The following is a 14,407-nucleotide window of genomic DNA, read 5'->3' on the forward strand; positions in this document are numbered from 1 at the left end:
TTTCGGTGAGTTTCCAGACATTGCATGATAAATGTGGGATAATTACAACATTGATCAGTAAAACCCAATTAGAAACAGTTACACCATAGCAAACAGAAATGAATTACCTCGTCTTCGCCCATAACTCCTCGCTGCATGTAAACAAAGGACAAATTGTAAAATGTCAGAACTAAAAATAAGCCCACATAGACAAACATTTGTGACATGGAAAGCTATGTGGGCATCTGGAAATTAGAACTACTTTGTCTTAAGAGCTACCTCAATATCATCACACAACATGTGTATGGTATTTTAATATTTACAAAGCACTCTTTTATGTGCCATCTGAACCATATAAAAACTGTAAAATTAACTGGAAATACAAAATTTATTCTCAATTATGTTAAAACTCATGAATAAATATTTGTTTCATCTAATTGGGATAGGAATATGTAACACTTTATGGTTAAATAGCATCCCAAATATTTTTCCCAATGAATGGAGACAACTTCAATCCTTACTTTTCTACTTATTATAAAAAGTGATACAGTATATAATGTTCAACTAGTAATTCAGGTCAACATCACTTTTTATGCAAAGCCCTGCATGGAAAAATAACTGGAAGACACAGAAGAGTGAAAAGATAAAACAATATTGAACTGGTCTGCTGAAGTCTACAGAGCTTAGATAGACAGAATACAAGACTCGTGTGTTCAAACTTGCTTAAGTGAAGAAATGATCAATGACAGACTAATAATGCTTTCAATCTTTTCGGTACATTTTATAACAGCTAAGTGTTTATTGTCTCCACATCTCGAGTAAGAGGGATTCCAACACAAACTTATTATTAGTATCTTCAAAGAACAGTACATATGTTAAACCTTTAAAAGTGTAAAGCAGAAAGTATTTCAACCTATGTTACTAGCAGTTTACAGATTCCTCATGGAGAAAAAACACTGCAATTTATTTTTCATAAGAGTACCAGTTTGATAAAATCTATAACTTGTTTTTAAATAACTCCCAAATTCGAGTATACTATGAGTATTTCTACTCTAGAATTAGCAGTAAACCAAAAATGACTGTCAAAATCAAGATCTTAATTCATATTCATCAATTTTTTTAGGTCTGGGAAAAATCTGTTATTGAAAAATTTCAAGTCAAAATACATATTAAAGGTTGTCAGAAATGTAGTCTCTCCAAAGGATGAAATTTAAAGATCAAAGGAAAACATTTTACATCATTAAACACATTCTATTGTAGAGATTTTACAAAATTAAAAAAAAAATTATACTAAGGCTTTAATATAAAGAAGTATGTCTATAGGGTGGGGCTACAGTCTTAGTTCCCCTATAATAAAAAGGGGAGAACCAAACTTGAAAAGTCTTAATCGTTTTTATTTCAAGAAATAAGCCAGTAAATGTAAGGTTTGTATTAGTCTTTTATATAAAGTAACTTCATTAACATCCCTGCATTTTACTGTCTTTAGTTACATATACTGTATGTACAGACTGTTGTCTTCTGTTATATAAATGCAGACTTAACCTGTCCATGAGCTCCAGTTACCTCAAAACCTGGCAGATTTACCTCACCTATATACACATTTATATGTAGCTTACCTCTGTGTGTGTTTATGTATATATACAGATTATATTAATATATAGCTTAACTGATCTATATATTAGTTTAGGGTGAGGGTAGCAGCGGAAGTGGCATTTGGAATTTTGTCATCTAGGTCTTCTGAGACATATAGTCCTTAAGAAAAACAGGGTCTCAAAGAGACTGAAGATCAACTATGGAAAATCAGACACTAGGAATTATAAAAGGAGTTATCAAGAACAGGCTATGGAAGGATGAATTCCCTGAAGTCTTCATAGCTGTATTCAGCATCAAAGTGGTCAATAGGCCCCAAAGCACTTCAAAGCTTAAATCAAAAGTTGGGCTTCCTGCTTATCTAAAGGCATTAATCTAATATAAATTTGCTTTGGGGAATTTCATTCATGGTTGTAGAGGATCAAATATTCAAAAGAAAATAAAACTTTTCATCAAATTTAATGTCATATTATAAAATTATGACTAAGTAATAATGTACAAACTCCAGGAGACAGTGAAGGACAGGGAAGACTGGTGCACTCCAGTCCATGGGTCACATGACTTAGCAACTGTACAACATAAATCATGATCTATTGAGAAAATTAATGACATCATAACCAGTTTATGGTCTTAGCTTTTATGTTCTTAGCTGAGGCTAGTCAACACTAAAATAGTGAAAATATGCACAAATGTTCATAGCATCTTAGGTTTCATCTCATTTCTAGGCTTGAACACATTACTTAGAAAGTTTCTCCAACTATCTCATACCTGAGGAATTTTAGAATCCTGTAAAGAGCTATTGCCCTTATTTCTTGGACAACTCTCAGATTCCAAGTCTCTACATTACCAAAAATAGAACTGACTGCAGATGAAGCTAAACCATGTGAAACATTCCCTATTCCCTGTCACGGAAATAACCAATCTCCTACCATTATGCTAAACAATGGTGTGTGTACTCAACTTTCCTACTAGTATTTCTATGCGAATTTCATGGATATGTTCCACTGTAACCAAATCAGAATTATCAGAAATCCGCAGTGAGAAAAGAAAATCATTACATGTCTAGTAATCATTATGTTTTAATTAAAACAGACTTCTTCAAGCAGTATGCGCCTCCCAAACTCATTTAGAATATGATTTAGAGAAAAAAAAAGCAAATAATTTGTAGTATAAAAACACTGTACTTAAGAGTATTAAATTTCAGGTACATAGATTTATGAAGCATTATAAAAAGTGACAAACTGGCTATTTAACATACATGTGTGTGTGTGTGTGTGTATGTATATATGTATGTATGTGTGTTAAAATATATATTATAGACACACAAATATATATTTCTTTGCTTTCAATGAAGGTAATAAGGACGTGAGAAAAGCCTGAAGATCCTTCCTATACAAGGGATGTTACAGTTTGGCGCTGGTTACCAATAATCTGTTTTGATTCTAACCGGCAGCTACTTAAAAAGAAACAGGATAATTCTAACCTTCTCCTTAGGACTTTTGTGCCCTTAGGTATTTACTCTCAGCAACAGTCTGTGGTGCCTGAATTACTGCAACTGGAGGAAGGGATAGGTAAACATACCAAATCAGCTGGAAATATTTAAAGGTTAACGTTTTCTTGGTGTGAAGCTAAAGACATTATGTTTTGTTCTAAAAAGCCAAAACCAAGGAGAGAAATATTCCCCCCCATCACAATCCTTTTCAAGATACAAAATAAATCTGCTATGATCTACTTCACTTCCATCAGCATCAAAAAAGAACTGATTGCATACTCAAGTTTCCTATTTTCATGACTGAATATACTGAAAACAATTTCATTACTGAGTACATTTTCTTAATAAAAGATACACATAATTTCCTCCTAAAATAGAGCAAACTCTTGATTACAAACATTGGTGTATGTGGTTAATCACAACAAATCTGAATTTCAAACCAGCTTGCTACCCCCTCACACACTTCTGCTCTGTTCCCCTTTTGAAAAATCACATGTACTAATAAAAATGTAAGCCATTTTCCTTGGGAGACATGTGAAGGGAGTACAGTAATAGAAACAAATACTCCAATGATACACCATTTTGTATTACTCCTAGAAAATTTTTTTTTTACTACTGTTAATTAAAAATTAAGATTTATACACTTAGAAATACAAACATTAAAGCTGTCATTCTAACATCAGACTTGGTTTTTAGACAATCTATCCATTGCTATATAATGCAACTTCCCTAAGGTACTCGTAGATATTAAAGCTGGACTCTTCTACAATATCTATTTAACAATGGCAGTGTTCACTAGTCAACTGGATTTCTAACTGAATTGAGGAACACGGTCTATTGCAGGAGCCTATTTGCAGTTATATCTCTTTGACATTTTTTACTGTTAAAATCTGTAAAAAAAAAAATCTAAAGAACAACTTCATGAGACATACAGGAATGGGATTATAACTTTTTTTTAATGTGAGTAAACAGAGGCTCAGAGTTAACAGATTTGCCAGGGGTACTTCAGAGTCTCACCAATTTTGACCAACTTCCTGACCTTTACTCCAGTCCCTGTTTGTCCTTTATTATCCCTTACTTAAAAGGAGTATTTACATGTTTAGCTATCATGCTAATTACTCAGGAAAGCAGAATTACAAGACCTTTACATCGTCTGCCTTATCTTCATAACCCCTAGACCTGAGTTTATATATTATCTTTTAATGGACTCAAGCCTAGCACCACTAGAACATCACAGATTTCGGCCACTCCTGTATTAGCTAAGGACTGATCTTAAACTGTAACAGGCATGTGTTTATTTTAATGTGCATTTGTGCACCATCAAAAGTCATCCTGGGTGCCACAAAGGGCAAGTATACCACACTTGAGAAACACTGCTTGAGGAAATCATTTTATTTTCATTGACTCCAACTTTGAGCTTCTTCAAAATGGTTCTAGCTAGGCTTTCTGAAGTAACATAAGTCTTTGTCCACTATAAATAACCTTCCTTCAAACACTTGAAAATTCCAGTTAAGTCTTCTCTTACTTTTATATTCCCCAAACAGATCCAGCTTCTTCATTTATGCACAAGACACAATTTTTACTCTTTCAAAGTTATTTTGTCACTGTTCATCACCCATTACCACAACCAACTTTTACTGTCAGGAACTGTTCTAAATGCTTCATGTGAACGAAATCACTCACTTCTCACAAGATCCTTCTGAGGCAGGCAGAATGCTGTCTCTCTTTTACACATGAGGACTCAGAGACAAAGGAAAGTTAGGTAAACCACCCAAGGTGAAGGTTAGAAATAGCGACCTTGGGTTTAAACCCAGATACCCTGGCTCCAGAGTCTGTAATTCCGACCACTGCCAACTATTGCTCAACCACCACATGGAAGGAATACTGATGCAGAATTTATTACCAATGTTGATTTTAAAGGTCAATAATATCAGCTATGCTTCTTGGTTAAATAATATTACTAAATCAGTTCCCTAATGGTGAGTTAAATTTGTGACAAACTAAAAAGACCAACAATTTAAAAAGCAGGTCTATGCACTGAGATGCTATAATTTCTTTAATCAATAATATTTCATAATAACTCAGTATAGGCAGAAGTTTGATATTAATATCACTTAATTCTCACTTCTCTTTTCAATAACCTTGACATCTACAAAAAACCCTACATTCTTAACATTTAATACTTTCTTACCCTATAAATATACCTTATTTTCTGCTCTTGCTTTTCCTCTTAACCAAGGATCCCAGATAAGCAAAGTTTTGTTTTTTTTTTTTTTTTTCCTCTCTGGATCCAGTTGTTTGTATTGGCCTAAACACTTCTGATGTCCTAGATTCACCATCATTTTTCTCTCCTAGTCCCTGGCAAAAAGTTCAGAATTTCCAGGATGGCTTACTGTACTGAGTATGTACTATAAGCCTAAAATGGAATTCTGTAAAGGATGCTAACATAAAGAACAGATTTGTCCATACGACATAACTCCTGTGTGCCTTAATTTTATTATTCTCCAAACAAATCCAAATCTTTCATCTATTCATAGGACATGATTTTTACTCTTTCAAAGTCATTTTTGAAGATATATATATTTAATAAAATATGATTAGGTCTACTATGTGATGAAATGCTCAACATCTAGATTATTTATAAAGGTTTTAGACAACTGAAGAAGTCAATTCGTTTAATAATGTTTAGTGCAACCGAAAGTACAAACTGTAAAAATAGTGTGGCTACTAAGCTCTGTTCACATAGAACCAACACATTCTATTGTGATTACGATACACTTCTGAATCATTCTATTTTAATATGTATTCAGCAGTCTAAGAACATCTGTGAATGATCTAACAAATTATCTCATACAGCACTTTCCTTCAGATAGATTTTAACAGAATACGTGAAACATATGCAAATTAACTTTTCAACTGAATAGCTTTTCTTAGAAGTTAAAAATAGAAATGTGAATGATCTTTATTTACCACACAGACTGTTCCAAAAGAAAAGGATTTAAGGAAGTCAGGATCAGCGTATTAAAAGTGTATCATTACCTAAAGTTATTATTTTATAAATCAAGCCATAAAAGTAATAAAGACTATGGTCTATTTTCTGTTTTGTAAACTCAATTTCAACAATATAATTTTCAATCACAGATTTAGAATTCAGAGACCAGCTGCTTAAATGATGATATGGTTTGTTAATTCCATGGTAGAAAAAAGGCTGCATGAAGAAGTCCTGGAATGTAATTTCCAGTGCCTTTCTGGTCAAAGTCTATGGACTGCTAGACCTCTGTAAGGCCTAGCGTGAACATGACCTCAGTCTAGAGTGCAGAGTCTGTTAATACTGTGGCAATTCTACTTCTAACCATCCTAGAAGATCCTCAGGAATAAATAAACCAGTGATTAGACTAGGCTAGCATGTGATGGGTACTCACTACAGAAAGGTCAAATGTTGAACAAATCAATCTGTCACCTCACTTAATGCTTTGCTTCTTCAATTCTTCTTTTATTTTATAATCCTATCTACCTTGACTATCTCCTAGGTAGCCTAGACTTTCTTCCTATCTTTCCATCTTTACTTAATATTAATTTTTACTTAACACTAGAGTTCACATGGTCTAGCTTCACACTGGCTGTTTTTTCACTCTTTGTTTCCCAACTTCATTGCCAACTTTTTTAAGCAAAGCTTTAGTTGAAGAAGTGTCAAGCCACTCTAGCAATTAATTATGTATTTTAAAGGAAGTCCTATACTATCTTTACCATTCCTTCTTCATCCTTCTTCCCTCTTCTCAGACCTGCCCCTTGAACATACTCTACAATAAATGTTATTTAAAATTTAAAAATAAATAAATAAATAAATAAAAGCAACCTTTGCGAAGGGTATTTTAATCCTGCTGTGTCTACTCCAAGGTCATGGAAGTGCTAGGTACTGTGACTCCAAATGCAATATTTGTCCAACAGAAAGAAAACAACTTTAATGAAAGTCTATTTATTCTTTTTCATGAGAGTAAAATTCACTGTGTAAACTTTATAACTAGAAAAAAATTAAGTATGACTAGCATATTTAGAGAATCACCAGTATATTTCCCAGTTGAATATAAACACAAGTGTTATAATATATAATAACAGGTTCTACACACTTTGTAAATAGTATCTCATTTAATTCTCATAATGAACTTTGAGACTGCTATTCCCATTTCACAGATGGGAAGCTAAGGCTCATGGAAGTTACTTAAATAAGTTAACACAATAAACTGGAAAGCTGATATTCAAACTCAGGACTGCTTCCGTAGTCATAATCATTGATTTAAATCATGCTGTCACAAGTATGCTTCAATGGCTGCTTTGCCAGTGAGAATATGCTCAAACTCCTAATTCTATTTGCTATACAGGAAGAGTTGCAGCTTCATTTTTATACTTATAAAATGATTAACTTGTATGTATGGGGAAGGTTTAGAGAAACATGTATTCAGTCATCTTTATATAAATCAATTGAAAACATAAAATGTTTTATAAAAACTTACCATTTAACATCAATAGATTGTCAGTTCCTGGATGTGGATAGCTCAATCGACCTTTAAAAAGATGGGAAAGGGAAGTTTGAAGATTATGGAGCTATTTGAAAAGCAAAAAAAAAAAAGGAAGGGGAGTAAGGAGAATAAATTTACTGAGCATAGTATAGTTCTTCAGGAATAAAAAATTAATGTTTAGTTCAAAGTGTATTAACTGAAACTACCTTTGCAAGTTGAAAATGAAAACAGTGAACTTTTAGTTCTAAGACTATAAGAGAACAATGTGATTTGGAGGCAACCCTTATGGAACCAAGTTTTGTTCTTTTGGAATATAAAAACAATGTAGGTATCCTAGTCTTTCAAACTTAATACAGGATGTGAAAATTAAAAAAAAAAAAAATTCTCAAATCTGTTTGCAATTCTCTCTAAAGGTCTATTTTCCCAAAAATCAGATTTGAAGGACAGAAACTTATATTCTTAAAAACACACACACACACACACACAAAAATAAGCCGCAAAAACTCTTCTCAACTTACTCTTGAATTCAATATGATTTTATAAGCTGAATTTAAATAAAGCTTAATAAAAACATCTTAAAGGTTTTACTACAAATAATATTGGAAATTTAATACTGTTTGGTATTATTCAAAGTTTATAAATGAGACAAAAAATAAAAACATAAAAAATGCAAATATTAAAGCTTAGGAGCGTGAATACTTCTTTTTGAGTAATCCTTCATTAGGGAATTTTGCATTTAGAAAAATACAGAAGGGACAACTACTATATACTGCTGTGGAAGAGAAAAAGTTATACATGAACAACTGTTCATGTATTACATGATGTTTTACATCAACATTTATTTGATTAAATCCCAATAGTGAGGATGATCATTTGTTTGTAGTCCGTGAAGATATAGGATTTTCCTTGAATGACTGAATCGGTGATAGACTATTAGAAACGTACATTAAAGTCTGCTCAGAAAACTTTGAAAAATTAAATATCTGTGAGATTGTATTTTAGAAACTTTTAGCACAGCCCTTGAAAAAGACACTATGACACAGTGCAGTGTATTGATACCAGAAGGAGAAACCAATGACTGTCAAGGAACCTGACATGATTTGTAAGGAGTACAGAGTAACCACCTCAGCAAGTGCTTTATATTCTGAGGGTCCTCTTCAAAATATCCCACACAAAACAGATATTTTCTACTGGCTTTTAATTATGAAGTTAAAGAATTTTATCATGTCTGGTGCGAGAGCAAGTGGCAAAGGTAATCCAATTTTGATGTTAAAACAGATAAGCAGATATATATATATTTGTGTGTGTGTATGTGTGTGAATATATATATATATACACACACACACATATACCTATACATACACACACACACACGTCATCTGAGTTCTAATTTAACTAAACACTTCGTTTTCACACTGAACTTAAACTAAATGTTTCTGACCTTCAAAGGACAATTTACCAGCCCTTATTGACGCCTAAGTTTCACGCAGCATGACATTAGTTAATGGAATACCATACAAATAAGTTTACTGATGTGATACTCTAGTATGGAATGAGAAACAGGAGAGTAAGTACAAAGGGCATAACATAGAGTTAGGAAGCAGAGCTCTCTTGAACTGGATATTTCAACAGCGTGGAACATTACTTTGAAGGATCATAGTTTATTTTGGAAATATGCCTATTTCTAAACATCTTGTTGCAGATGACCAAATTTAGAGAACAATTTAAGGCTACAAAAAAAAAAAAAAAAATCACCGTTATACTTGAGACTGAAAACCAAAACCCCTAACAAAGTGGCAACCTGTATTGCTCTGTTCAGTGTAAGAAGTTCATTAGTCTGTACACTGATACTAAGGGTACAAACACTAGTGAGATAGTCTCTGCTTATGATGCGGTAGGTGAGACAGACACAAATAAACAATTACAATACACTTAGCCAAGGGTAAAGAGTTATGTACAGTAGCCTATATTAAAAAAACAAAAACACAAATGAGTATTTAACCAAGTCCAGGGATTCAAGCAAGATTTCCAACAAAAGCAAACTAAGCAAAGCCTTAAGCCTAGTTCCACTTCAAAAGACACTCAACTTCCAACTGCCACATAATTATCCTCTAATAGGTTCACTGTTGACTTTATTTTTTATCCCAAGACACAGGTAACAAGATATTTTCATTACTAATAGTCTTTTGACTTCTTGGCTCTGAATGGACTTAAAAGGCACATCTTATGTGGAAAGTTCAATAAACAGATATTCTATTTGCAAATGGATAGACATGCGTAAATATGTTCTAAAATATAATTCTTCAAAGAAGAAAATTTCTTGAGATAATAAAATACTCCAAATTGAAATAAGCAGATTTAGATTTGTTTTAAAATTACCTAGTTACTTTTCCTCTACCATAGTGAAATACTAATACATCTTTACAAGTAAATTTTCATAGCTCTATTTTACATGTGAGTGAGTGAGTGAGTGTTAGTTGCTCAGTCGTGTCGGACTGTATGTAGCCTACCAGTCTCCTCTGTCCATGGGATTTTCTAGGCAAGAATACTGGAATGGGTTGCGATTCCCTTCTCCAGAGGATCTCCCCAACCCAGGGGTAGAATCCAGGTCTCCTGCATTGCAGGCAGATTCTTCACCGTCTGAGCCATGAGGGAAGCCTATCTAATTTTACAAGGGATAGTATTAAAATTACTTTCATTAAGAATCTGCCAATTGACAGTAATAACTAACACTGGAGGTTTTATGGGCTTCCCTGGAGAATGGATTGGCCTAACCCACTCCAGGATTCTTGCCTGGAGAATTCCACAGACAGAAGAGCCTGGCAGGCTACAGTCCATGGGGTTGTGAAGAGTCAGACACAACTGAACAACTAACACTTGCACTTGGCGGGTTTATGATGTACCAGGAGCTTTTCTTGGAGAAGGAAATGGCAACCCACTCCAGTGTTCTTGCCTGGAGAATCCCAGGGACTGGGGAGCCTGAGGGGCTGCCGTCTATGGGGTCACACAGAGTTAGACACAACTTAGCAGCAGCAGCAGCAGGAGCTTTTCTAAGTTCTTTACAGCGAATTACTTAACCCTCACAACAATCCTGACTTGGGTACCATTATCTTCCCACTTGAAACATCTAGCCCAAGATTACAGCACTGGCAGGATTCGATCCAGGCAGATGACCTACATACTTAACACTATCTTAGCAATGACTTCCTAGCTAATAACAACCTGGATCAAAGTATGCATGGTTGGTTGTACAAAAAAATTCATTCAATGAAAATATTCACAGAATGATTATGCAGCATAGATAACTTCTCCTTTAATACATTAAAAAAAAAAAAAAAAAAAACAGAAAAAAGCCACATTGCTATAAAACCAGTTTCCTCCTATTGTCTAAAGGCCTGTGGCACAGAGGTAGTTGTAGATTAACACCTGTTTTGTCAATACTAGGGCACACAAATGGGCAGACAGAGAGCTGCCCACAGGGAAAAAAAGTATAGATTTTCCCAACCTTTCTTGTAGTTAAGTGTGCCCACGTATCTAACGTGTCGTCAACAAATGTAAAACAAAACTGGTAACTGAAGTTTCTGGCAAGTATCCTTAAAACGGAAGCTCTTCCCTTTTCTTTACCATTTCTCCTGCTTTCTGGAATGCATATGCAATAGCTCAACCGAATCAGCTATCTTAGATCATGAGGCAGAAGCTGGGTGTGAAGACTACCAGACTGAAGGACCCCAGACCCATGAGAACCACAACACTACTTCTCCGAGTCTTATGTTTATGTAAAAGAGAAAACGCCTATCATATTTAAGCTACTTAGGAATTCTCAGTTATACCAGAAGAAGTTAACTTTACAGATAAAGTCCTCTAGCAATGAATTTGAGCAAATTGAATTTTAGTTAATTGGGCTATTATTTATGATTGTAAAAATATGACAAAATATAGTAGTGTCATGATGGTTTTAACATATCTAAAGAAATAGGTATACACACCCTCTTGGTCTCTTTTACATTAAAATACTATAAAGTGGAAAATAAATAATTTTGAAAAATCTGTATTCTTAGGTGTTGGTGAATAACTAGAAGACCCACAGTACCTTAAAAATTGTCTTATTAGTCTGATTTTTAACAATATGCGTAATACATATACAAAAAGACAATTCATGTTAGCCATTTTAGATGCATATTACCACATCAAAAAACATTGAAAAATATGACAACTGCATACAACTTACCAACTATAAAATAAAGATAAATTATTCACAGGGCAATATTTAAAGACATGCAATAAGTTAAGCCAATATTAGACTATTCACACTTACTACCAACACAAAGAACTTATTAGTGACAAAATGATAACATCTATTTCATGTTTCCTTAGATTTATAAACATTCTTTTAAAGCTATAGAAATATGAATTAGGAAGGACAGAATGAAGCAATCATTTCCCCAACATCTCTTAATGATTGTGTATTCTCAAATTTAAAGCTTCTAGTTAATGAGAAGATACCCATTTGATGAATTTAGTTGCTAAGCTGTGTCCAACTCTTCTGTGACCTCATGGACTGTAGCCCACCAGGATCCTCTGTCCATGGGATTTTCTAGGCAAAAATACTGGAATGGGTTGCCCTGACCAAGGAGTTGAATCCACGTTTCCTGCATTGGCAGGCAAATTCTTCACCGCTGAGCCACTAGGGAAGCCCGTTCAACCTATCGTCTTACTTCCTGTCCCGGATCCCATATTCTCTTGGTTCTCCTCTATCAGCAGCCACTCGTAAGGTCTTCTTTGCAAGTAATTTATCTTCCTCCTCTTCTCAACCCTTAAATGCTAAAGCTCCCATGGTCAATCCTCAGACTTCTCTCTCTACACTGTCTCCCTGGATGACATTATCTGCTACCAAAACTTCATATGTCATCTCTAAGCAGATGACACTCATGTTATATCTCTTAACTGCAACTCTCTACCCTAACTCTGTATTTCCCTAGATTAGTATACAGTATTTTTTCTCTTATCAACACACTGCCCAACCTGACTACTCTTCACCAGCTCCTTCACTGTCTGCCTGGCCTAAGCCATCTCCATCTCCTCACAGATGGCCAGAATAACCTCACGGTCTTGTCTCCACTCAGCAGTGATCCTTCTAAAACCTAAGTCGGCTTATGTTGCTCTATTGCTTAAAACCCTCCCCCATTTATCTGACCCCTCATCGTCTACCATTCTAACCGCAGTGGCTTCTGCTATTACTCAAACATGCCAGGAACATTCTCATTTCAGGATCTGTATACTTCCTCCCCTTTTTGATCCAAAATGCACTTGCCTACATATGACCAAAGTCACACCTCTCACTTCAGTTAGGTCTTTAACAGATGCCATCACAGACAATCCTGTCTAAAGCAGCAGCTTCATTCTTTCTCTGTACCCTTGACACTATGCTTCTGCCTTCAAACAGAAGGCAGATTGATTGACAACACTGATTTCTGTTGTCTCTGTCCTTCATTAAACAGACCCATGAGGGCAAGACTGTCATTTTTTATTCCCTACTCTTTCTCTAGTATGTAACACAGAGCTTGGTACATAACAGATTCAAATATTTATTAAATGGATGAAAAAAAATCTCATTCTGTTATGTGAACTATGAGCTCGATCTAAAGCACAGGACCTAAATATGCATTTGTATGTGAGGCATGGAAAAGACATTCAGTAAATTGAAAAAAAAAAAAAAAATCACAAAACAAGCTTTCATCAATTCACTTCTAAACCCCTTAAATATGGGGAGGGGAGAGAAAAAGACAAGTCCTAATTTTGCTCTTTGCCAAGATTAATTTTTCCCATCTCCACAACTGTTTTCTTTTTCTTTAATGAATGCATCCAAAAAATGATCTTCAAAGCCTCAATATTCACAGTTAATGATGCCGACCAATTTCTCATTAGTGATGAGAAAGTTGCTGAGCAACAATGCCACACGTTCTTCCAACTCTTTTAAACAGGGGAAAAAAAAAATCACACATTCAGAGTTTGAGTTAGAATAGTTAACCAACTAGTAAGAGAGGTGGTATGGTGTGGTGGTTCAAAGCACAAACTCAAGAACTATTAAATTCCACCAACTACTAGCAATGAAATTTAGATATGTATTATTAGTAAGCCACCACAATCATCCAACTGTAAATTAAGGCTAAATATCTACCCTTAGTTGTGATAATTAACTAAATTAATACATACATGTAGAGTCCTCAGAACAGAGCTCAGCATGTATCAAGTGATCAATAAATGTCAGGTATGATATGTTACATACTGGGCACATATATTAAACCAACACATACACAACACTCTTAAATAAGAACTAATACTTCCTTTTTATGTGCTTTAAACAAAGCATTGCTCCCACTGCTTTGGTAGACTCTTCTCATGTATCTTTCATTATCTACATTTCACCTTTATTTTGAAATCCAATTAGGAAAAAAATAAATGGTTCACAGGAAGCCTGGTAAAATCCACTCAGAATGTGGTCATCACCAACCTTGAATAACTTCAATCTCTGCTCAGATCCAAAGAGAAGGTCAGTCATTCCTGACCTCCCTCACAAATCTCAATGCATGCCTCATAAAAGCCTAAGAATAAGATCATACAAACGTAGGAAAGACCCTTAGATCCAGATCCCAAGAAAGCAACAGAAGCATTCCTTACCTTCATCTAATAAAAGCCACCAGTCTACTTTAGTTTTGAGGAAAATTAATCAAGCTAATTCACTCTTAAATAAGGATCCCATCATAACTTTCTTCACCTAATAACTTTCAAAACCTTTATCCAGTTAATACTAGACCATACATTAGGAGGG

General features: G+C 34.5%; 1 protein-coding gene across 8 annotated transcripts in view; it reads right to left on the reverse strand.

The window, feature by feature from the left end:
- CPEB2 (cytoplasmic polyadenylation element binding protein 2) overlaps nucleotides 1–14,407 on the reverse strand; it is a 73,301-nt gene that overhangs the window by 30,060 nt on the left and 28,834 nt on the right. For 3 of the 8 annotated variants that reach the window (XM_061145495.1, XM_061145493.1, XM_061145498.1), the window contains 2 exons: nucleotides 7,573–7,623; nucleotides 108–131 (listed from right to left, as the gene is read on the reverse strand). The exons of 2 other annotated variants lie outside the window; for them this stretch is intronic. In XM_061145495.1, coding sequence (XP_061001478.1) covers nucleotides 108–131; nucleotides 7,573–7,623 — 75 coding nt within the window. The remainder of the gene's footprint in view (nucleotides 1–107; nucleotides 132–7,572; nucleotides 7,624–14,407) is intronic. 3 more of the 8 variants (XM_061145496.1, XM_061145494.1, XM_061145499.1) reach the window with 1 other exon arrangement.

This window comes from Dama dama, chromosome 6 (assembly GCF_033118175.1).
Source record: "Dama dama isolate Ldn47 chromosome 6, ASM3311817v1, whole genome shotgun sequence".
Taxonomy (NCBI): domain Eukaryota; kingdom Metazoa; phylum Chordata; class Mammalia; order Artiodactyla; family Cervidae; genus Dama; species Dama dama.